Below are 26,545 nucleotides of genomic sequence, written 5' to 3'. Positions count from 1 at the left end.
ATAAGGCACTGATGAGGCCTCACCTTGAGTATTGTGAACAGTTTTGGGCTTCTCATCTAAGAAAAGATTGGAGAGAGTTCAGAGGAGGTTCACAAGGATGATTCTCGGAATGACAGGATTATTATACTAGGAACATTTGATAGCTCTGGGTCGGTACTCACTGGAATTTAGAAGGATGAGGAGGGATCTCATTGAAACATTTTGAATGTTGAAAGGCCTAGACAGAGTAAATGTGGAAAGGATGTTTCCTATGATGGAGGAATCTAGGGCAAGAGGGCACAACCTCATGATAGAGGGGAGTTCATTTAAAACAAGATGGGGAAAATTTTCTTTAGCCAGAGGGTGCTGAAATTGTGGAATTTGTTACCACAAGCAGCTGTGGAGGCCAGGTCGTTGGGTATATTTAAGGCAGAGCTGATAGGTTCTTGATCGGACATGGCATCAAAGGTCACAGAGTGAAGGCCAAGGGGTCCGACTGAGGAGGGGAAAAATGATCAGCCATCATTGAATGGTGGAGCAGACTCAATGGGCTAAACGGCCTAATTCTGCTCCTATGTCTTATGGTCTTATGTTGTGCAAAGGAACGCTATGCTCTTCTAAGATCTTTCCTGCCTGGGCTGACTGCAATCCATTCTTATCTGGAGATGATGTTAACCCTTGCCTTGTCAGAACTTTCACATTATGCTTAAATCTCACTGATACATTCACAACTGCATCTCTTCCACCTTTAACGAGAACAACATCTGGGATCCTGACATGACCATCACAATCCCCAAAAGGCTATTGGCCATGAAGCCAACTACGGCACCCTTGCAACTTAGTGTATCCACAAACTTATTATGTCGATGAGTCTATGGCTGCTTCACCGAAAGGCACATAAGCTACATAAGTTTTCTTTGGTTGGCCCACATCTTCTGCGTCCCCGATCATTCAAGGTCTAGCCAGAGCAAGAACCATTTCTTACTGGATATGAGATTCACCGGAAGAGCAAGGCCTTGATGTAGTCAGACTGCTTAAGAAACATTAAACCTCTCAACCAGCCATTAGATTGGGGGGTTACTTTTATAATAATGAACCCCAATCCCTTGTTGACCTAGCTTTCTGGTCAAACTCAATATCCCTCCAATTACTTCCACTTTTTCTCCACTGTCTCTAATGGCATCATTAATAAAGCTAGTGACACTCTAACCTTTCATATTTTTTGACATATCTTCAACCATGATCCCAGCAAATTTAAAAATTCAGATCAATCATCTTGATTTCATAAAATGTTTAGTTGACAGGGGGAATTGAGTATCCAATTTGGGGATCAATAAACCCTGATAAGTGAAGGCTTTTTAGAATTACTTTCTTTCATGCTGCAGTAAGCATTAATTTGATCAGTCTCAGTACTGACATTGATTGGGTCAGCTAGTGGAAATTAAATGCCAAAAATACTCCAGCATGTCTGGCCACGTTGGTGGGTGGAGACTCTCTGACCTGAAATGTTGACTCTGTTTCTCTTCTCATCCTTGAATATAAAACTCCATTATTAACACACTTCGGGAGGTGAAAAAATCTCCTTTATGAAACCCCTCACCACCCTAACCGTATAAGGACGCTTTTGGAAGCTTTATTTAAAATCAATTAATGGTAAAGTTGGAGCTTGGCTAAAGTTTTTAAAAACTACATTTGTGTAGGCCTAAGTTTTGCCCTCATGACCTCATTACCCCAACCCTACGTTGCCTTACAGGGTGCAGCACAAGTAGGGCAGGGGGAGACTGTCCAACAGAGGCCAATTGCATTGGAGGCTCCTGGCTGAAGATAGCCTCCCCTCATCACCACTGTCAACTCCACTTCTGGATGTACCTCCACCATAAATTGCGCTGCATTGTAACGATAATTTCTCTCCCAGGAGCATTTTGTTGATTGGAGACTAGTAGGCATCCTGGACGTGTCCATTACACATATATCTGCCCATATTTTGGGCTTGGAAGCATCAAATAGCAACATTCTCAGGCTGGAAGACATTTATTTTTTTTTCTTAAGAAAGAATAATAAGACAATTGGTGTGCATTTGCAAACAATTAGTTTGATTAGTAATCAATTTCAGTTTCAGAATTGCAGAAGTTACAGATTTGGGAACAGACAGATTTTCCCTCACAGTGAATATTAACAGCTCAACTTTGACCGTTAAAATCTCTTTATAATCACCTGGCAACATTTACTATTAAGAGCCTTTTATAATTACCTGTTACTGTTTCCATCAAAATTCTTCATGATCAACGCTCAATTTACCATTAAAATCCATTTGAAATTGTGAATGTTTTACTTTATAATCACTATTAATTTAAAAGTGAACACTTTTCAGAATCCCTTTCTCTCAAGCTGCATTTGATCATTCTTAGTGCTGTCATCGGTTGGGGCGGCTAGACAAAACAAGATGCTGGAAACACTCAGCAGGACCAGCCACAATAGCGGGAAGAGACTCCTCAAGACTTGCCAAAGACTCTCCAGACAGAAGTGCTGACCTAGTTTCTCTCTTCCCACAGCTGTGACCTGACCTGCCGCAGTTTTCTTGATTTTCAGGTCAGATATTGCCTTTTGTTTGTGTCTACCAGTGTGCAAAGATTCACTGTGCAATATTTACTTCCCTTAATACTGCAAAGACTCGGGAAGCAGAGGAGTTAATGATTACATGGTGTGGTCCTCCCTACAGTGGAAGTCACAGTATAGAATACAATGTTTGGCACCAGTTTCAAAGAGGACCCTTTACGCTGGGTATTTCTTATAGTAGCACATGATGAGATCAGAGCTTCAAGATTAATTTCCACATGCCTTTCTTTGGTGGTATTCAACACATTCCCGTGCTCAGCTGTTTTCAGAACTGGTCTTCCAGGAATTAGAAGTGGGCAGAGCGCATCTCTGCCACAGTCTGTAGGTAGTCCTTGTAGACCATGCACACTGGCACCCCCTGCTCCACCACCTGCCACTTAACCTCGACCTCCTTCACCGAGCCATTCTGCAGGAGGGGCAGCTTGACCTCGCTGCTAGCTTCTGACCCGTCTCGACTGGTGAGAGCCTGTCGGAGAGGAGGCACAGGCAGGGGGATCAGTTTCACATCACTAGAAGCTGCCCACAGCCCCAACACACCCACATGGCAGCAGGGATTGTACATTTTTAAATTTCAGACTTTATATGTGATAATTAATATATAGAAATAGTGCAAAAAAACTATATTCGTGCTTGGTACGTTCAGCAGTGTACCACAGAGAGCACTCTAACTGGTTGCATCACAGTCTGGTGTGGAAGAGCCACTGCACAGGCTGGAAAATGTTGCAGGAAGTTGCAAACTCAGCCCAGTCCAACATGGGTACTAGCCTCCCAGCATCAGGGACACTTTTTAAAAGTGATGCTTCAAGAAGGTGGCAGTGATCATTAAGGACACCCATCACCCAGATAATGCCCTCTTCCTATTACTACCAAGTACAGGAGCCTGAAGACCCACACTCAATGTTTCAGGAACAGCTTCTTCACCTCTGTCATCAGACTTCAGAATGGACAGCGAACCAACCCATGAACACAGCCTCATTATTTTTGCTCTCTTTCTGCACTACTTATTTAATTAACATTTTTAATATATTTATTATTGTAATTTATAATATTTATGTATTGCAGAGTACTGCTGCTGCAAAACACAAATTTGACAACACATATATCAATGATAATAAACCTGATTCTCATTCTGATTCATTAAAGAGAAGGGTAACACCAACAAACATAGCACCGTTGTCCCCCTTGTGACTCCTGGAAGAGATAATCTTTTCATTTTTCAAAGGGTACCCCACCCTTCTCTGCCCCTTCACGTCTGGTAGTGGAAGGAGTCCAGTGGTCATTCCCCACAGGGTTTTAGCATTAGTTGTACTGAGTTATAGTGATCACTCAGCATTTACTCCTCCTCGTCACAATTCAACTCAATATGTGTGTTTAGCCCACTGTTCTACTCTCTCTATACTCATGACTATGTGGGTAGGCACAGCTCAAATGCCATCTATAAATTTGTAATGACACCACTGCTGTTGGCAAAATCTGAAATGGTGACAGGGAGGCATACAGGAGTGAGACAGATTGGCTGATCGAGGGGTATCATAAAAACAACCTTGTACTCAATGTCAGGAACACCAAGGAGATGATTGTGAACTTCAGAAAGGGGAAGTTGAGGGAACACACATCAGTCCCCTCAACAGTGGAAAACGTGAGCAGCTTTAAGTTCCTGGGTGCCAACGTCTCAAAAGATCTATCCTGGGGCCCAACAGATTGATACAATCCCAAAGATGCCATGCTGAGGAGTTTGAGAAGAACTTGTTGTGTTACCAAAGACTAGCAAAATTTCTACATATGTACAATGGAGAGTAGTTTGACTCACCACCTGGTATGGAGGCTCTGATGTAAGACCATAAGACCATAAAACCATAAGATATAGGAACAGAATTAGGCTATTTGGCCCATCAAGTCAGCTCTGCCATTTCATCATGGCTGATTCAATTTTCCACTCAGCTCCAATCTACTGCCTTCTCCCCGTATCTCTTAATGCCCTGACCAATCAATAACCTATCAACTTCTGCCTTAAATATACGTACATAAATACTTGGCCTTCACAGCTGCCTGTGCCAAAGAATTCCACAGATTCATGACCCTCTGGCTAAAGAAATTCTTCCTCATTTCCTTTCTAAAAGGACGTCCCTCTATTCTTGAGGCTGTGTCTTCTGGTCTTAGACTCTCCCACCATAGGAAACAGCCTCTCCACATCCACTCTATCAAGGTCTTCCACCATTCAATAGGTTTCAATGAGGTCACTTCTCATTTTCCTGAATTCTAGTGAATACAGGCCCAGAGCCAACAGACGCTCTTCATATGACAAGTCACTCAATCTTGAAATCATTTTCTTGAACCTCCTTTGAACCCTCTCCAGATTCAGCACATCCTTTCTAAGAAAAAGGGCCCAAATCTGCTCACAGTAATTTAAGTGAGGCCTCACCAGTGCTTTATAAAGTTTCATCATTACATCCTGGCTTTTATATTCTAGTCCTCTTGAAATGAATGCTAAAATTACATTTGCCTTCCTCACTATAGACTCAAACTGCAAATTAACCATTAGGGAATTCTGCACAAGGAGTTCAAAGTCCCTTTGTGCCTCAGTTGTTTGTATTTTCTCTCCATTTAGAAGATAGTCAACCCTTTCGTTTCTTCTACGAAAGTGCATGGCCATACACTTACCGACACCGTATTCCTTTTCTTTGCCCATTCTCCTAATCTGTCTGTCCTTTTGTATCCTCTACTTCCTCCAAACTATCTGCCCTTCCACCTATGTTCATCTTGTCTCCAAACTCTGCAACAAAGCTATCAATTCCATCATCCAAATCATTGACATATAACATAAAAAGAATCAGTCTCAACACAGACTCCTGTGGAACACCTCTAATTACCAGTAGCCAGTCAGAAAAGGCTCTCTTTATTCCCACTTTTTGCCTCCTGCCAATCAGCCACTGCTTTATCCATGCTAGGATCTTTCCTGTAATACCATGGGCTTGTAGCTTGTTAAGCAGCCTCATGTGTGGGAACTTGTCAAAGGTCTTATGAAATTCCAAGTACACAACATCAATCAGTTGTCCTTTGTTTATCCTGCTTGCTACTTCTTCAAAGAATTCCAACAGATTTGTCAGGCAAGATTTTCCCTTGAGGAAACCATGTTGACTGAGGCCTATTTTATCATGTACCTCCAGGTACCCAGAGACCTCATCCTTAATAATCGACTCCAACATCTTTCCAACCACTAAGGTCAGACTAACTGGTCTACAGTATCCTTTCTTCTGCCTCTCTTTCTTCTTGAAGAGCGGAGAGATATTTCCAATTTTCCGGTCTCCTGGAACTATTTTAGAATCTGGTGATTTTTGGAAGATCATTACTAATGCTTCCATGATCTCTTCAACTACCTCTTTCAGAACTCTGGGATGTACATCATTTGATCCAGGTGACTTATCCACTTTCAGACCTTTCAGTTTCCCAAGAACTTTCTCTCTAGTTATAGTAACATCACACATTTCATCCCCCTGACATCTGGAACTTCCATAATACTGCTAGTGTCTCCACAGGGAAGACTGATGCAAAATACTTGTTCAGTTTGTCTGCTATTTCATTGTCCCCCATTACTACCTCTCCAGCGCCTTTTCTCAGCAATCCAATATTCACGCTTGCCTCTCTTTTACACTTTATGTACCGGAAGAAACTTTTGGTATCCTCTTTAGTATTATTGGCTAGCTTACTTTCATATTCCACCTTTACCTTCTTAATGACAATTTATTTGTGCCTTCTGATATTTTTTCAAAGCTTCCCAATCCTCTAACTTCCCACTAATTTCTGCTTTTTCTGCTTTTATGTTGATTTCCAATCAGTTCTGACCAGTTCCGTTCTCATGTCTCTATAATTCCTTTTACTCCACTGTAATATTGATACATCTGACTTTAGCTTCTCCTCCTCAAATTTCAGGGTGAATTTGATCATATTATGGTCACTTGCCCCTAAGGGTTCTTTAACCTTAAGGTCTGTAATCAATTCTGGTCCATTGCACAACGCCCAATCCAGAATAACTGATCCTTTAGTGGGCCTAACCACGCTGCTCTATAAAGCCATGTCACAAGCATTCCAGAAATTCTCCTCCTGTAATCCAGCACCAAACTGATTTTCCCAATCTACCTGCATATTGAAGCCCCCATGGCTATTGTAACATTGCCCTTTTGGCATGCATTTTCTATCTCCCATTGTAATTTGTAGGCAACATCCAGCACCTTTTATGTGTGTTCCTTGAAATTCCAGCATCTGCAGATTTCCTCGTGTTTGCGATCTCATCAGGGTCTTTTTACCCTGGCATTTTGTCAGCTCTATCCACAATGATTCAACACCTTTCAACCTTATGTCACCTCTTTCTAATGATTTGATTTCATTTTTTTCTACCAAAAGAGCAACACCATCCCTTCTGCCTTCCTGCCTATCTTTTTGATAAAATGTATATCCTTGGACATTAAGCTCCTAGCTATAATTTTTTAGCCATGATTCCGTGATGCCTGCCAGTCTGCATCTGTGCTGCAAGTTCATCTACCTTATTCTGTATACTGCACACAATCAGATACAACACCTTCAATCCTGTATTCACCTTTTTCAATTTTGTCACATCATGTTCAACCTTTTGATTCCTAACTTTGTCTGAGGCTTCAACAACATCTGCCTCCACAACCTCTCTGCTAACTGTCCTGGCAACATACCATCTGGGAATCTCATTCTTGCCCACAGAACCTCCTGTCCGTTCCCCTAAATAGTAAATCCCCTATCATCGCAGTAAGTCTCTCCTTTCCCCTCCCCGTCTGAGTCACAGAAACAGGCTCAGTGCCAGAGACCTGACCACTGTGACTTTCCTCTGCCAGGTCATCCCTCTGACAGCATCCAAAGTGATATACCTGTTGTTGAGGGGGATGGCCACAGGGGTACTCTGCACTGGCTCATTAACCCCTTTCCCCTCCCTGGCTGTCACCCACTTTCCTGTCTGCTGCACCTTGGGTGTAACTACCTCTCTACATATCCTATCTATCACTCCTTCAGCCTCCTGAATAGTCCGGAGTTCACCCAGTTCGAACTCCAACTCCTTAACACGGTTTGTTAGAAGCTGCAACTGGATGCACTTCTCACAGATTTAGTGATTGGGGTACTGGACGTCTCCCTGCCTTCCCACATCCTGCAGAGGAGCATTGCACTACCTTGCCTGTTGTCTCCACCTAGCTGAGCAGCTTGGAGCAGCTAGTGAAGGAAAAATAACTCGAGCTTCTCTTTCTCTGAGTGAAGCATCTCTTCACTGAAGCCTTGCAGAGCTACAGCCTTAAGATCATCTTAAGATTTTATAAGTATTGTGACAAGAATACACATAGATTAAGGTGTAGCTGTCCTGTGCTGGCACCAGTGGGATCAACAGTTGGTCTGCCACCTGTCTTCAGGAGAGAGAGAGATAAGGAAAACAATGCAGCAGCATTTGGAGATGTTAATGAAGGAAGGAGAGCTGTCAAGATCGGCTCCCCCTTTGAACCCTGAACTGTTTGAAGTGATGGACAGGCGATACCCCAGCAGGGGGATAAAAAGGGACAGGTTCGCTAGGGCAGGACACACGACACCCGAGGTAACAAGACCCTGGAAGCGGTGCGTCTCTCACAAGCTGGTGGGAAGTACCGGGCCATAGATGCACAGGGTGGAAAGACACGATCGGCGGGAACCTGGTGTGTGTCCACCCTTGCCTGGGTGCCAGGTTCACCGCAGGGAAACGATCGTATCTGGAAACGGAGGGGTCATGGTCGGTGACCTCAGATGACATCACAAAGGACTCGCCCGAAAGCTGACTGCGAAGGTCTGTGTGGAAGTCTTGAATATTCATTCGTTTTGCTCTCTCTCTCCTTCCCCCCACTGTCCATCTCCCATGGCAGCGATTACTGCGAACTGAACTGAACTAAATTGAACAGAACTTTGTGTCACTTTGAAATTGGTCATTTACCCCTAGACAACGATAGAGCTTGATTGATCCTGTTATCTTAATTCTGTGTACATGTGTGTTTATCATTGCTGAACTGTTGCATTTATTATCCTTTTGATTAGAGTACTGTGTTGCTTGTTTCTTTAATAAAACTTTCTTAGTTCTAGTAATCCAGACTCCAACTGAGTGATCCATTTCTGCTGGTTTGGCAACCCAGTTACGGGGTACGTAACAGTATGATTATAATAATCATCATTGTATCTTATTTATTTGTATAGCATAAAAAATATATTTTATAATTATAACTGGGAGTTCTGGACAATGTTTCTCATGCTCTGCATGCCACCTTGGCTGAACAGCAGAGCACTTTTAGTAATAGACTAAAGAGGACTATATGAGGTCATTCCTACCCCCAGCCTTTAGGCTCTATAATGAATCAACCTATAGCTGGGGACATGATGACCCCCTGCTGTTTCACTGTTTGAGGTAACTTATTTTTCTGTTCTTTCTTACTTCTCCTAATATTTGTACATTTGTATATCTGTGCACTTGTAATGCTACTGTGACACTGTAATTTCCTTTGGGATCAGTAAAGTATCTATTTATCTATAATAATTTATAATAATATAATTTCCCACATGTTCAGTGAAGTACTTATTATTATTATTATCTATCTATCCAAAAGGTAACCGGGAAGAAAATCAGATCCCTTAAGGATCAACGTGTGGACCGTGGGAAACATGTAAAGTCTTAAACGAATGTTTCTCATCTGTAGTTACCATGGAAATCATGGAAGCGATAGAGTTCAAAGTAGAAATCAGTGATATCCTGAAACGTATTGATATTATGCAGGCAACACACACAAAATGCTGGTGGAACGCAGCAGGCCAGGCAGCATCAATAGGAAGAAGTACAGTCGACGTTTCGGGCCGAGACCCTTTGTCTGTCCTGATGAAGGGTCTGGGCCCGAAACATCGACTGTACTTCTTCCTATTGATGCAGCCTGGCCTGCTGCGTTCCACCAGCATTTTGTGTGTGTGTTGCTTGAATTTCCAGCATCTGCACATTTTCTCGTGTTTGTGATATCATGCAGAAAGTCTTGAAGCACATAGAGATGCATAAACCCTGGGGATTTCACCAAGCTTATCCTAGCACACTGTGGGAAGTTAAGGAAGAAATTGCAGAGGCCTTGGCAGGGATACTAGTATTTTCCTTAGCCATGGGTGAAGTACAGAAGACTGATGACAGTTAACATTGTTCCTTTATTTAAGAATAGCTACAAGGACAAGACAGGGAACTATAAGCTGGTGAGCTGGACATCAGTGATGGGGAAGTCAGTGCAGGGCATTCTGAGACACAGGACTGATCTGCATTTGCAAGTACCGATAGGAATAGTTAGCATAGGTGTGCAGATAGGAAATCATTCTTCACAAATCTGAGTTTTTTTAAAGAGGTGACGAAGAGAAGACGAAGGGGTTGGTGGTGATGCAGTTGGGGGGGGGGTGGTGGTGAACGTTATCTACAAAGACTTTAGCAAGGTTTTTTAATGCAAGCCTGTGACCAGTGGCATGCTTCAGGGCTCAACACTGGGTCCACTGTTGTTTATCTTATATTTTATCATATAAACATGTGAAGGAGGGAGGAGAAGATGGCGACGCGATGCAGCTCACAGCGGCCACTCCGGTGGTGATGTCCGTTATTTATCAAGCAGGGTGTCATGCACAATCCTGATTTGATGGAGACGGACGTGAGAGCACGGAGGAACATTTGGTGAAACTTCTGAAATGCCTGCTTCGCTGCTGCTGCTACTGTGTGGTCCAGAATCTCCGGAGGGGTAGGCCCGAGTCTTCAGCTTTGCTTGTAGCTCGGCAGCCAGGGCGGGATCGAAGCGCTCAGCAGAGGATGGTGCTCGGTGCTTGGTGTCAAAGGGCTAGTCGGAGGATCGAAGTTTTCAGACGGACTCAGAGTCCGCTGCGGTCGGGTGCTTCCAATGGTGCTGCATCGGCAAGTTTGCGGCACTTGGAGGTTCATGGCAGGGAGAGTTTCTCCCTTCTACCGTCTGCGTGAGATGATGAGGCTATCGGGACTTTGAGACTTTTTTTTACTGTGCCCATGGTCTGCTCTTTATCAAATTACGGTATTGCTTTGCACTGTTGTAACTATATGTTATAATTATGTGGTTTTGTCAGTTTTAGTCTTGGTTTGTCCTGTGTTTTTTGTGATATCATTCTGGAAGAACATTGTAACATTTTTGAATGCATGCATTTCTAAATGACAATAAACGAAGACTGAGTGCCCTCATAATCTAATTTTAATGATTTGGATAACAACTTTAGGTGACATGGTTATTAAGTCTATGGATCACACCAAAATTGGTGGTATGAAGAGAATAGTGAATATGGTTGTCTATGGTTACACCAGGATCTAGATCATTCAGCAAACTAAAGGGAGGTGGAACTTAACTCGGACAAGTGCAAAGTATTGCATTGAGGGAAGGACTGAGGTAGTGAATGATAGAGCTCTGGGGACTGTGGTAGAACAGGGAGACCTCAAGGTACAAGCAGAGTGGTGATACATATTGGTGAAGAAAACTTGCCTTCATTGGATCGGGCACTGAGTGCAAGAATTGGGACGTCATGTTGCAGCTTTCAAGGACAGTGGTGAAACTGTGCCTGAAATATTGTGTGTAGTTGTGACTGCCATCCTGTAGGAACAGTGTACCTAAACTAGAGAGGGTGCAGAAACAAGATACAACGATGCTGCCGGGAGACTTAAGTAATCAGAATAGACTAGAAACGCTGGGGCTGTTTCCCCTGGAGTGAAAGAGGCTGAGTTGTAGCCTTATAGAGGTTCATAAAATCATGAGGGACATTGATAAGGTGGATGGTTACAGTCTTTTTCTCAGGGTAGGGGGTTCTAAAGCTAGAGGGAATAGATTTAAGGGGAAAGGGGTGCATCGGTCCCATATGAAGTGTGGTTGGCATATGGAACAAGTGCCAGAAGTAGAGGCAGAACTGGGTACAATTACAAAGCTTAGGACAGCATAGAAAATATCTAGAAGGATATGGGCCAAATGCAGGCGAATGGGATTAACTCAGGAAGACAGCGTGAATGAGTTTGAGTGAAGATAGGCAGATATACTTTATTGATCCCAAATGAAATTAGTGTCACAGTCACGCTACAAGTGCACAGATATAAACATCAGAAAAGAAGTAGAAAGAATAAAAAATAAGTTACCTCAAACGGTCTAACAGGAGGAGGTTATCACTTCTCTGGTTTTAGGTTGACCCATTATAGAGCCTAATGGCCGAGGGTAAGAATGACCCCATATATCGCTCTTTGGAGCAGCACAGTTGTCTTAGTCTGTTACTAAAAGTGCTCCTCTGTTCAGCCAAGGTGGTGTGTAAAGGGGAGAAACATTGTCCAGAATTGCCAGGATTTTTTGTAGGCTCCTTTGTTCTACCACAGCCTCTAGTATGTCCAGTTTGACTCCTATAACAGAGCCAGCCTTTCCAATAGGTTTATTGAGCCTAATGGCATCAGCCATATTGATGCCATTGTCCCAGCACACCAAAACATAGAAGATTGCACTGGCGACAACAGAGGAATGGTTTCTGTGCTTTTTAACTCCTTGACTTCTAAGATATTCAGCTAACCTTCCATGTGGAGCAGACTAACTGCAGGCAGTGCCTGTAGACCCTTGACCGAGCAGCTAAACCAACTGGAAACACATGGACACAATATTACTGTGGTATAAACAACTCACATTTGTGAGCGGATTGTCTTGATCCAGATGAAAGTTGAGGGCCCGAGTTTCAATCCATGCATTATCTGTGTTCCTCGGGTCATCCACATATCCAGTGTAAACCTGAAACACACAATGTACTCTGATCTCAGTATCATTGGGCTGAGCTTCAATATTCTGCAACACGTCGCTGAGGCCACATTTGGAAACTGTATTCGGTTTTCATTACCAGCTAAAGGAAAGATGCCATTAAGTTCAATAGAGTGAACGGGGGTTTTATGAGGATTTTGCTGGAACTTGAGGGACTGAGTTCTGGAAAGTAGTTGAGTAGGCTGGGACTTCACTGTAGTGTAGGAGTGTGATGGTGATCTTATAGACTGAGGTATGTAAAATCATGAGGGGCATGGTTAGGGTGAATGCACTCAGTCTTTTTACTAAGGATTGGGAATGAAGATCTGGGGGGCACAGATTTAAGGTAGGAGGGGAGAGATTTAGTAGGAACCCGAGGAACATCTTTTCACACAGAAGGTGTGTGTAGCTTATGGAATGATCTGCCAGTGAGGCAGGTATAGTAATCAATATTTAATAGGTATTTGGACAGTGACATACTGTAGATAGGATATTGTTTCAAGGGATATGGTCCTGGTTTAGTAGGGCACCTTCGTCAGCCTGACCATTTGGGCCAAGGGGCTGGTTCTGTGCTCTATCACTCTGTGACTCTGTGTATCACATGTGCCCAAGATTAAAAACTGACAACAAGAGCAAAACACTTACAACAATACTCATTTTTTAGGCAGATAGTCAGGTGACAGATGGAGTCAATTGAGGAGCAATTACAGAGGCAGAGTGCAGGAGGAAAACCCCAAAAGCAGTTGGGAAACCCATGATACTCTGCTTAAAGTTATAAATCACTTAGTCTGGATGCGAAATTGAGGAGATTTAAATGGAAGACAAAGCAGCATGGACTTGTCAAAGGCAAATTGTGATTGACTAACCTTTCTGAATATTTATTCATTAAGGAAATGTCGTAGGTGTGCTTTTATTTTAAAAAAAGACTGCAAAGAAAAACCTGGAAACTATAGAGCAGCAAGTCTGCTATCTGTGGTAGGTAAGTTACTCAAGGGAATTCTGAGGGTAAGATGGAGAAGTACTTGGGGAAATTGGGGATGATTAAGACAGTTAGCATGGCTTTGTGCATGAGAGATTATGTTTCACAAACTTGATTGGATTTTGTTAAAGAAGTATTCAAGATCAATGAGAGCAGGACAGCAGATGAAGTTAAGATGGATAGTTAGATGACATGGGATCCAGAGATAGTCAGCTAGTTGGATAAACAATTAACTTGCTGGTAAGCAGAAGAAGGTGGTGGAAGGATTGTTTTTGGACTGGAGGCCCTGAATAGTGATGGCCTGAGGGGCTGAAGCGAGTTCCATTGCTATTTGTCATCTACACTCAAAGGCCACTTTATTAGGCACACCTGTACATTTGCCTGTTAATGCAAATATCTATTCAGCCAGTCAACTGATCACCTAAAAACATGCAGACATGGTCAAGGGGTTCAGTTGTCGTTCAGACCAAATATCAGAATGGGGAAGAAATGTGATTCTAAGTGATTTTGACCATGGGATGATTATTGGTGCAAGATGGCGTGCTCTGAGTATCCCAGAAACTGCTGACCCCCTGTGATTTTCACACATAACAGTCTCTAGAGTTTACAGAGAGTGATGTGAAAAACAACAAAAAAAAACATCTTGTGGGCAGCAGTTCTATGGGCAAAAATGCCTTGCAATGAGAGGTCAGAGGTGAATGGCCAGACTGGTTCAAGCTGACAGGAAGGCAACAGTGATTCAAATAACCACATTACAACAGTAGAGTGCAGAAGACCATCTCTGAATGCCCAACACATCGAACCTTGAAGTGGACGGGCTACAGCAGGTTCCACTCCTACACCTAATAAAGTGGCCACTGTGTGTATATCAAAGACTTGGATGAGAATCTATAAGGCATGGTTAGTGAGTCTGCAGATGACCCTAAACTGGATGGAGGAACTCAGAAGGTCGGGCAGCATCTGTGGAAACGATCAGTCAACGTTTCGGGCCGGAACCCTTCGTCAGGACCGTAGAGGGAAGGGGCAGAGGCCCTATAAAGAAGGTGGGGTGAGGGTTGGAAGGAGAAGGCAGGTAGGTGCCAGGTGAAGAACCAGTGAGGGGAAAGATAAAGGGGTGGGGAAGGGGAAGCAGGGAGGTGATAGGCAGGAAAGGTGAAGAGGGAATAGGGGAAACACAATGGGTGGTAGAAGGAGGCAGAACCATGAGGGAGGTAGTAGGCAGCTGGGGGAGGGGCAGAGTGAAATAGGGATAGGGGAAGGGAGGGGGAGGGAATTACTGGAAGTTGGAGAATTCTATGTTCATACCAAGGGTCTGGAGACCACCTAGATGGTATATGAGGTGTTGCTCCTCCAACCTGAGTTTAGCATCATGGCAGTGGGGGTGGTCATGTATGGACATATCCGAATGGGAATGGGACGCAGAGTTGAAGAGGTTGGCAACTGGGAGATTCTGTCTGTTGTGGCAGACGGAGCAGAGGTGCTCGTCGAAGTGGTCCCCCAATCTGCATTGGGTTTCACCGATGTAGAGGAGGCCGCACCAGGAGAACCGGATGCAATAGATGACCCCCACAGACTCACAAGTGAAGTGTTGCCTCACCTGGAAGGACTGTTTGGGGCCCTGAGTGGTGGCAAGAGAGGAGGTGTAGGGACAGGTGTAGCACTTACGCTTACAGGGATAAGTGCCAGGTGGGAGATCTGTGGGGAGGGATGTGTGGATCAGCGAGTCACGGAGGATGGATCCCTGCGGAAAGTGGAGAGGGGTGGAGAGGGAAAGATGTGCTTAGTGGTGGAGTCCTGTTGAAGGTGGAGGAAGTTGCGGAGGATAACGTGCTGGATCCGAAGGCTGGTGGGGTGGTAGGTGAGGACAACGGGAACTCTGTCCCCGTTGTGGTGGCCCGAAATGTTGACTGATCATTTCCACGGAGGCTGCCTGACCTGCTGAGTTCCTCCAGCGTGTTGTTAGTGTTGCTTTGACCCCATCTGCAGAGTATTTTGTGTTCTAAACTGGATGGTATTGTAGGCAGTGAAGAAGGTTATCAAGAATTCCAGCAGAAACTTAATCAGCCAGGTAAGTGGGTTGTGGGATGAGAATTGGAGTTTAATCCATATAATGCGAGATGTTGCATTTTGGAAAGGCAAATGCAGTTAGGCCATTTACAGTGGATGATTGGTGTAGAACAGAGGGATCGAGAAGTACATAGCTCACTGTGTGAAGTGACACATAGCTCACTGTGTGAAGTGACACAGATAGGGCGCTGATGAAGGCTTTTGGCATGCTGGTCTTCATCAATCAGGGCACTGAGTAGAGAGGTTGTGATGTTACGTAGCAGTTGCACAAGATGTTAGTGAAGCCACTGATGGAGTGCTCCATTCAGTATTGGTCAAACTACTATATGAAAAATGCCATTAATCTGCAAATAAAGAGACTTATGAGAAGTTGTTGGGACTTGAGGGTGGAGTTATAGAGAGAGATTGAACAGACTGCAACTTTATTCATTAGAACCTAGGAGGAACATAGTAGTGTTCCTATACAGGTTTTTTTTAAAATCATAAGGAGGCATAGATAAGGAAAATGAGTAGTCTTTTCCCCAAGGTTGGGGAATTAAGAAAAAAGGACATAGGTCTAAGGTGAGAGGGGAGAAATTTAATAGATACCCCAGGAGCAACTGAAGCATGGCCTATAATATGGAATGTGCTGCCAGAGGAATTAGGTGAGGCAGATACGGTAACAACATTTAAAAAGTACATGGATAGGAGTTTTCAGGGGAAGAAGGACTTGTTTAGATGGGAATTTTGGTTTGAATGGAGCAGGTGGGTTTAAGGGTCTGTTTCTCTGTGAGTCTGAATCACTAACATGGAGGGTTAGAGGATACTTAACATCAAAGGCTGGTTCACGTAAATGAAAAGTTCAGGTTCAAGCAATAGAATTTAGTGAATTTAGGTAAGGTTAGAAAACACAGACAAAGGGTAACAAATGGATTGTCGACCAGAGGAAGGAAATGATTAAGCGTGTGCAGGGTGGGATTCAAAATTTGCCCATGACTCTAAACTTGATATTACTAAACTTCATACTTACGGAGGGGATGGTAACTAAATTTGCAAGACGTGTTGATAGCTGGCAACACTGAACACATCTGGTAGGTAGAACAGTGAAGGAAGGGGATATGGATAGGGTAGGTGAGAGAGCAGGAAGTTGGCAGATTGGGAATAATGATGGTATAGATTTTGGAAGGAAGAATGGAAAGCAATTTATTATTTGGATAGAGTGAAACTACAAAATATTGCAGCCTGAAGAGATTTGAGAATGCTTAGATATGAAGTACTAAAGTTTTTCATGCAAGAACAAGATGTACTGTGGGTGACTCATGGAAAGCTATAAGACGGCATGGTAGCATAGTGGTTAGCTTTACCGTGCCAGTGACCTGGGTTCAACTCCTGCCATTGTCTGTAAGAAATTTGTACATTCTCCCTGTGTGTGTGGATTTCCTCTGGGTGCTCTGGTCTCATCTCATATTCCAAAGGTATATATGTTAGTAGATTCATTAGTCAATGGGTGTAATTGGGTGATGCAGGCTCACTGGGTTGGAATGGCCTGTTACCAGATTGTATCTCTAAAAAATAAAGGTTAACCTGAGGGCCCAGCCATTGTTGTGGATGGGGATATTCTTGGAGCTGTCTTCTTCTGGCAGCTGTTTAACTATCCACCTTTATTCATGACCACTTGACTACTTGCTCTGGGATGACCTGGTCCTACCCAATTCCTGTTTTGTTTTGGCATAGAGGTCATCCTGCGTCACCAGGTAATGTTAGTCAATGTTAGTTCTGACTGGAGGAGCTCCAGTCTCCATTCCACAGTGTGTGGGAATCACTTCTCTGGTAACAACATATCAGGAAGTGACCTGCTGCCAAGCACGTGCTGATGGTTCATCCACCTTTGCAGCATGGACACTGGAAGGAATTTGCTTGTGATACCTCAGAAGAGAGGAGTGACGCTACAATGAGGCCGTAGAAACATCGAGGGGTGAATTTGCATCACATCCACATGGGATTGTGACCGCGTTTCCTCCATACAATTAGTAACAACAAAGTTTAATTCCCACCTCGTCAGCTTCCTTCAGTAGGTTCTGAAGCATGTTCATCATCTTTGTGTTTAATATAAGCTTCAGATGCTTTGGGAATTTCTCTCCAGCTTCCAGAATACCCTGAGTGGTAAAATAAAGAATTGTTTACTGGAAATTAATTGCAGATGTATTTTCCCAAATTCTCTACCCTGTCTGCTGAATTTCTGATTTCGGAATGCATGGCAACACTTGCGGGCTGCCCCCAGCATACCCTCTCCATCTATGCATTTCGCTGTATGTTTTGATGTACTCGTGATAAATAAACCTGAATTCTGATATCTTGATTCGAATTCTCCGCAACTCATTCAAGGGATCTGATGTAAGCCTGTGACAGTAGGCTGTCTGGTTTAGAGCAACACCAGTGCCCTCAGTGTCTTGTTCCACATTACCCTCTCCCTTCCTCACTCTCAGTTTCCCATTCTCCATCCACCCCTTTCTCTTTCACTCTCAGTGTAGCTTTCCTAGTATCTCACTCTTCCTCACTTTCAGCGTACTGTTTCCATCTCCCCCTTCACTCTCTCACTCTCTAGCAGATGCCATCTCCCTGGGCCGCCACTCACGTTGGTGGCCACACTGTTCGGATGTCCCAGAGATGAGCACGGCTATTGCTGCATTTTCAATGCTAGAATTCCAAGAAAACTAATCTTCAAGCTCCTAAACCTAGGAAACAACACCTTCCTCTGCAACTGGAACGTTAACCTCCTGACCAACAAACCACACCAGTAAGGCCCGGCAGCAACACCTCCACCATGATTATTCTAAACACGCGCTCCACGAGGCTGTGTCCTCAGTCCTGCACTCCACTTCCTGCGCACTTATGACTGTGTGGCCAAATTCTACTCTAACTCCTTCTTTGTCTTTGTAAATGGTACCACCATAGTGAGTCATATCTCAAATAAAGAAGCATCGGAGTAGAGGAGGGAGACAGAGAGCTTAATAACATGTTGTCATGACAACAACATTTCCCTCATTGTCAGCAAAACAAAAGGACTGGTCATTGACTTCAGAAGTGGGGTGGCTGCACATGCTCCTGTCTACATCACTGGTGCTGAGATCAAGAGGTTGATCGCTTCATGTTCCTAGGTGTGAACATCATCAACAGCCTGACTTGGTCCAACCATGTAGAGGCCAGAGCCAAGAAAGCTCACGAGCACCTTAACTTCCTCAGGAGTCGAAAGAAATTTGAAAAGTGTCCTTTGACCCTCACCGACTTTTATAGATGCTCCACTGAATGTTTTCCATTTGGAACCATCATGGCTTCTTATGTCAATTTCTCTGCCCAAGACTTCAAGAAACTACAGAGAGTTGTGAGCTCAGCTCAGCCCACCACAGAAACCAGATTTCCCTCCATGGACTTTCTCTACGTTCCTTGCAGTCTCGGAAAATCAGCCAATATAGTCAAGGACCGCTCTCTCTTTGGGCAGGAGATACAAAAGTCTGGAAGCACAAACCACTCTAGTATGATAAGGTGGACTCTTGCCCCCACAATCTACCTCATCTTTGCTTTGCACATGATTGTCTACTTGCACTGCTCTTTCACTCTAAAAGTAACACTTTATTCTGCATACTGTATTGCCTTTCCCTGGTACTATCTTGTGGTACCAATGTGATGAATGTAAAGATGGCTTGCAAAACAAAGTATTTCACTGTACCTGTGACAATAATAAATAAATTGAAAAGTTATCCTTTCTCTGTCTTTCCCTCTCGTACAGTGTCTCTGTGTCTCTTTCCCTGCCCCTCTCCCTCCCACTCTCAGTCATGCTCATTTTGCTCTGCCTTTCATTTCCCCTCACTTTCTCATTTTTCCTTTTTGAACATTTTTCATCTTTGAACAAAACCCCAGCGGTCAGATCTGGACTTCTGTCAGCAAAGATAGCTCGATCAGTGCTGAACGAACATCAGTAAACAGAAGGCAACTACTTAACCTCAAGAGGAACACACACAAAACGTTGGGGGAATTTAGCAAGTCAGTCCTGATGAAGGGTCTTGGCCCGAAACGTTGACTCTTTATTCCTTTCCATAATGCCTGACCTGTTGAGTTCCTTCAGCATTGTGTGTGTGCTACTCTGGATTTCCAGCATCTGCAGAACCTCATAGCCTCAAAAAGTATGCATACATTTTAAATTCTCTTAAAACATTAAAAAAATAGACGTCTAAAAAGGGATTAAGCTTTTCAATGTCTGAAATAGCTTCTCCAAAATAATTGGCTTTCGGTTGTTCAAGGTATTGGTTCGTTTAAAGACATTATGCTGTCAGAATACATCAAAGTGCTGTGTGGAATATCTGAAAGAGCTGCTTCTCAAGTGTCAGGGAGGAGGATTGTTTTGCTCCTGCGTCCAGTCAAGGTGGCCATTCATGGGTCTAGGCGGTGGACAGCTGAATGTCCGACCCCAGCTAAATGCCTGCCCCACCTTCTAGGCTTCTGTCTGTGCTACATGTCCCTGAAGAAGGAACATGTAGTATCTGTGGTACAATGGACAGATTTCTGGTTCGGTGTGCATCACAGGTGCTTGAGTGCGCTCTGGATGGCAATGACTATGTTATATTTTAAAACTGTGAATCATGGAGCACTGTAATATTATAATAATGTGATACTGTAATCACTGAACAAACCCACTTTGGAAAAGGGAAAAGGATGATGTGAAGTGTGACTCCTAGTTCAGTGTGAACAGGCTTGTCAGAAGCTGGAGGTCGCAGTCTGTTCAAAGTGATAATCAGACAATCAAGTATTTTTCTCTAATCAGGCAAAAAGTCTCTCAGAAGATGCAAAACATCCCACAGCAGAGAGGTTTACTGACATCTTCCAGCTGCATTATTCTACAAATAAAGGGGAACCTGGATAATCTTGTTACCTGTGTATATGTCAGGCTATCTGTTGTACACACCTGGATACTGTATGGCTTACCTGTGGACATGGCAGGCTACTTTTCCTAACTGTGTACTTGCTGGGTTTCCGAGTTTCTTACCTATGTGCACACCAGGCTATCAGATGTCCTATCTGTGACCCTTGGAGGGTCAGACACCCTGAGCCAATAGGCTGGTCCTGGACTTATTTCCTGGCATAATTTACATATCACTATTTAATTATTTATGGTTTTATTACTATTTAATTATTTATGGTGCAACTGTAACGAAAACCAATTTCCCCCGGGATCAATAAAGTATGACTATGACTATTACTATGACTATGCTAGGCTATTGAATTTCGTGTCTGTGTACGCGCCAGGCTACTGTGTTTCCTATCTGTGTACGCGCCAGGCTACTGTGTTTCATTCATCCAAAAGGACACTGGAAGAACTCATTGGATCATACTCACACTCACAGGATCTTTGGTTGAATAAGATGAAAGTTAGTGTTTAGTGACAGTACAGTATTTTGACTGCACTAGGATGGAGAGGGAACAGTTCTATATGTATATATGTATGTGTGGAAGAAAATACAGTGTTGAAAAATCTGCGTGTCACTAAGATGACCTTGTGGACATACTGTATTTTCTTTTAATTAAGTTGCAAATCTACATGACTAAGATTATGGTGCTAGGCACTAATACCTAGAGCGATAACTCGACTGCATAAACAAGATATGAGCAGACAAAGGTGCCGCAAGTCATGAGGAGACTCAATGGACTGTCAAGTCTTTGACATCTGGGGGAGGGGGGTGCTGGATTTCCTCACTTGTCTGTTACTAGATATAAACACAAACTTTTTCCATGTACTTCCACGTTCCACACATGTGGACTCTCCAGGATATCTGCTAAAATAAAAGATTTGCCTCTTGAAGTCTGGTGTCAGGCTTAACTTTAAAAATTCTTTGACAGTATGTGTGGTGGCAGTGGAACAGTGGCTTGTAGGTGATAGGTGAAACCGAGTAGCGTAGAGAGATAAACAAAACCTTCGTGCTACTCCCCCCCCCACCTCGTGTCCGCCTATCAAATACCAGCCTCTATTCCTGCCAAGCCCTTTCCCCCACACCCTCCAAAACACACACTGCTATACATTGAAAACCGTTCCTGCTCCCCCTCAGTCCAGATGCAGATTCTCAACCTAAAACACTGTTTTACACCATTTCCACCTAGAGATGCTGCCTGTCCCATTGAGTTCTTCCTGTCTTCTGCTGGCTGTTCAAGATTCCAGTATTTGACTGCATGACTCATGGAAGACTATCACATCCTACACACACACACACACTCACACAATCATCAGGCCCTATGCACCCGCTGGACAGTCACATCCCTGCATATACACTGGATTGTATTGTCCCATATGAACACCAAGCTGTCATGCCTCCTATCTGTGTACAATTATGTGAATTCCAACTGTACTTTTCATGATCGTCACCTACCGCGGGCAGGGCCCAGTCTTCATCTGGATATCGAACGACAAGTAACTCCAATACATACTTGGAACCTTTCATTGCCACCGAATTATCAAGGTTCCTTTGAAAGCTGCAACAGAGAAAAAGAAGAGGACTGAAAGAATGTTGTGAAAGCGCTAGAGCCCCCTGTGACAGTGCCTTTAAACCACGCACTCCTTTATCGAACTGTGAACTGTGAAAGCAGGAGCACAACTGATCCTCCTTCATGGAAAACAAAGGCCATAATCAATAAATCAAAGCACCGCAAGTATTGATATATGGTTGATCTGGAACATAAAGTTTTTAACCTCTCCACAGATGCTGCCTGACTCACTGAGTGTTTACACAGGATATAGATAGGATAGAGAGAGAGAGAGAGAGAGCGAGCGATTAAGATAGATATAGAGATAGAGAGAAAGATAAATATATATAATGGCCTGGTTCATATTTTTACTGTTATGCTGTATGCATTTCATTTTGGCAGTTCTGTAAGAATAGCTTGTTTGGGTTACTGTTGAAGATAAGGAATGGTGCGGAAAGTGTACTACTCAATTAGTGGGAGGTTTTCTTGGTGAGAGACAATAAGGTTGGGTTTAGGCTTTTTTTTTTGTTTGGCAAGAGATGAAGAGAGTAGGCGCTGGAGAGAACCGGTCGTAGCATACGATCCGATGGGAGACCCATTTGTTCAAGATTGATTGCGAGCGACATTTGGAAGCTGGTGTGGGTGTTCATGCTGACGAGGGCCCAGCGTGTGAGTGACAGAGAAGTTCAAGATGAGCTCTAACTGATGCACATTTGACTGTTTAATTAGAATGGGCCCTTTTCTTTTTGTTACTCTTTACTAACCCTTTAGTTAAGTTAAGATTCATAAATATAATTCCTTTAATTGTATGCAGTGTACTGTTTGTTATTTTGTGGCACCAATTTGTAACAGGGTAGCCAATTACACAGCATCCACACAAACTGGGGTGGGTTGCATATAAAACTTCTGAATATACCTGTTCTGAATTACTCTTACTGCAATCTGCAGTCTGTAACTTCCATTAAGCAATGTACTTTTGAACCATCTTAACGACGTTCTAAAGGACTTGATGGACTTAACTTTCAAGCATGTAGATATGGCACCTTTAAGTGGATGAAGGTACATTGCCATGGCCGGAGGAGGGGAGAACTCCAAGCCAGACTGAAATGCCTGGTAATGGAAACAAATGTATAGTTGCTAGAGAACAAGATTGAGGACCTAAGGGCAAGATTGCTGTATCAGAGGGAAATAAGGAATTGCTACATTCTGTGTTTCATGGAGATGTGGCTCACTCTGAACATGCTGAATTTGGCAAACATACCTTCTCGATACTGACTAAACTATTGTTTTGGAGAAGACAAAATGTGGGGCCTGTGTTTCATGATAATATCTCTTTGATGCTCAGATGCGGTGGTCTTGGTCTTGTTGCACTCTTGTTCCATTGACCTGGAACACCTAATGATTAAGTGCCAAACTGCTCTACTTACTAAAAGAATTCTCTTCTGTGATCTTCACCACAGTTTACATACTGTCAAAAGCCAATGTTAATCAGGCACTTGATATATTGAATGCTGCCGTCACCAAACAATAAACAGCACACCCCAAATCATTTGCGGACTTCAATCAGGCTTGTTTGAAGAAATCTCTGCCCAACTATCATCAGCATATAACTTGTAGCACCAGGGCCCAACATACTCAACCACTACTATATTATAACCATATAACCATATAACAATTACAGCACAGAAACAGGCCATCTTGGCCCTTCTAGTCAGTGCCGAAAGCTTACTCTCACCTAGTCCCACCGACCTGCACTCAGCCCATAACCCTCCATTCCTTTCCTGTCCATATAGCTATCCAATTTAACTTTAAATGACAACATTGAACCTGCCTCAACCACTTCTGCTGGAAGCTCATTCCACACAGCTACCACTTTCTGAGTAAAGAAGTTCCCCCTCATGTTACCCCTAAACTTTTGCCCTTTAACTCTCAACTCATGTCCTCTTGTTTGAATCTCCCCTACTCTCAATGGAAAAAGCCTATCCATGTCAACTCTATCAATCCCCCTCATAATTTTAAATACCTCTATCAAGTCCCCCCTCAACCTTCTACGCTCCAAAGAATAAGGACCAACTTGTTCAACCTTTCTCTGTAACTTAGATGCTGAAACCCAGGTAACATTCTAGTAAATCTTCTCTGTACTCTCTTTATTTTGTTGACATCTTTCCTATAATTTGGTGACCAGAACTGTACAAAATACTCCAAATTTGGCCTTACCAATGCCTTGTACAATTTTAACATTACATCCCAACTCCTATACTCAGTGCTCTGATTTATAAAGGCCAGCATACCAAAAGCTTTCTTCACCACCCTATCCACATGAGATTACACCTTCAGGGAACTATGCACCATTATTCCTAGATCCCTCTGTTCTACTGCATTCGTCAATGCCCTACCATTTACCATGTATGTCCTATTTTGATTAGTCCTACCAAAATGTAGCAGCTCACATTTATCAGCATTCAACTCCATCTGCCATCTTTCAGCCCACTCTTCTAACTGGCCTAAATCTCTCCGCAAGCTTTGAAAACCTACTTCATTATCCACAACTCCAGCTATCTTAGTATCATCTGCATACTTACTAATTATGAATAGGAATGCCTACCACTCCATGCCTAGTCTGCACTTGGGCAAATCTGATCACTTGGCTGCCTTCCTCCTACCTGCATACAGGTAGAAGCTAAATAGCAAAGATCCAGAGGTAAGGACAACAAAGAGATGGTTGCAGAAGGCAAAGGAGTGGCCAAGGGATTGCTTTGAGCCAGTAGACTGGGCCATTTTCAAGCACTCATCAGAGGATCTGAATGGATGCATCACACTTATCACAATCTCTATAAAGACAGTTGTAGATGAGTGTGTCCCCACAAAATGATTCAGAGTCTTCCCCACCCAGAAGCCCTGGCTGAACCACGAGATCCATAATCTGCAGTTGGTCAGATCAGTAGCATTCATGTCTGGAAACCAAGTAAGATACAAGAGGGCCAAGTATGATCTCCTGAGAGCCACTGCATGTACCAAGTGGCAATTCAAGACCAAACTGGAGACCCCTTTACCAACACCCACAGCCCTCAATGGCCCTGTGATCTCAGTCTCTGAGGTTGACATCAGAGCATCCTTCAGGATGGTGAACTCATGGAAAACGTCCAGTTAAGATGGGGTACTTGGATGAGTACTAAAGACCTGTTCTGCTCAACTACTTAGAGTGTTCATAGATATTTTTGACCCTTCACTTCGGCACTCTGAGGTACTCACCTGCTTCAAGCAGGCTCCAATTATACCGGAGGCTAAGAAGAATGTTGTGGCCAGACTTAATAACTGTCATCCAGTAGCACTTACATCCACTGTGGTGAAGTACTTTGAGAGGTTGGTGATGAAACATATTACCTTCTGCTTTAAGAAGTGACTTGGATCTGCTCCATTTTGCCTACCATCTCAACAGGTCTATAGCAGATGCCACCTCATTGGGTTCTTCACTCAACCGTGGAACATCTGGACAGTAAAGGTGCTCTTTATCAACTAGAGCTTGGCATTCAATACTATCATCCCCTTAAAACTAATCAATCAGCTTTAGATTTCCTTGTGCAATTGGATCCTTGCACACCCCAGTCAGTTCAAATGGGCAACAACATCTCTTCCACAATCTCCATGTGCCCAGGTGCACCACAAGGTTGTGTGCTTAGCCCCCTGCTATACTTGTTTTATAGTTATGACTTTGAGGCTAAACACAGCCATTTTTTAAGTTTTCTGATTACACCACTGTTGTTGGCTGAATCAAAGTTCCTGGCAAACCAGCCTATAGGAGGGAGATTGAAAATCTGGCTGAGTGGTGCCACAACAACAACCCCTCACTCAATGTCACCAAGACCAAGGAACTGGTTATTGACTTCAGGAGGAGGAAACTGGAGACCCATGAGCCAGTCCTCATTGGTGGATTACAGATGGAGAGGGTTAGCTACTTTATCATTTCAGAGGATCTCTCCTGGGCCCAGAACATAAATGCCATTATGAAGAAAGCACGGCAGCACTTCTGCTTCCTTAGAAGTTTGCGAAAATATGGCATAATATCTGAAACTTTGACGAACTTTTATAGATGCCGAATATTTTGACTGGTTTCAGCATGGCCTGGGAAGGTAACATCAACACCCTTGTATGGAAACTCCTACAAAAAGTAGTGGATATAGCCCAGTCCATCATGGGTAAATCCCTCCCCAACACTGGGCACATCTACATGGAATGCTGTCACAGGAAAGCAGCATCCATCATCAAGGACCTCCACCACCCAGCCCATGCTCTCTTGTTACTGTTGCCTCAGGACATACGCTACCAGGTTCAGGAACAGTTACTGACCATCAACCACCAGGCTCTTGAACCAGAGGGGATAACTTCACTCAACATCACTTCTCCGTCACTGACCTGTTCCCACAACCTAAGGACTCACTTTCAAGGATTCTTTATCTCATATTCTCAGTATTTATTGCTTATTTATTATTAAATTATTCTTTTTCTTTTATATTTGCACAGTTGGTCGTCTTTTGTACATTGGCTGTTTATCTGTCCTATTGGACGCAGTTAATCTTTCTTTGATTCT

General features: G+C 43.4%; 1 protein-coding gene across 3 annotated transcripts in view; it reads right to left on the bottom strand.

Annotated features, from left to right (window-relative positions):
* Positions 1 to 2,001: 2,001 nt before the first annotated feature.
* The window catches only part of trpm2 (transient receptor potential cation channel, subfamily M, member 2), a 200,612-nt gene continuing 176,068 nt past the window's right edge, over positions 2,002 to 26,545 (bottom strand). For all 3 annotated transcript variants that reach the window (XM_072261153.1, XM_072261151.1, XM_072261152.1), the window contains 4 exons: positions 21,864 to 21,966; positions 17,502 to 17,603; positions 12,315 to 12,416; positions 2,002 to 3,061 (listed from right to left, as the gene is read on the bottom strand). In XM_072261153.1, the coding sequence (XP_072117254.1) occupies positions 2,882 to 3,061; positions 12,315 to 12,416; positions 17,502 to 17,603; positions 21,864 to 21,966 (487 nt within the window). In that variant the 3' untranslated portion in view covers positions 2,002 to 2,881. The remainder of the gene's footprint in view (positions 3,062 to 12,314; positions 12,417 to 17,501; positions 17,604 to 21,863; positions 21,967 to 26,545) is intronic.

Source organism: Mobula birostris, chromosome 6 (genome assembly GCF_030028105.1).
Source record: "Mobula birostris isolate sMobBir1 chromosome 6, sMobBir1.hap1, whole genome shotgun sequence".
NCBI lineage: Eukaryota > Metazoa > Chordata > Chondrichthyes > Myliobatiformes > Myliobatidae > Mobula > Mobula birostris.
This window is presented reverse-complemented; position numbering and strand designations above follow the sequence as displayed.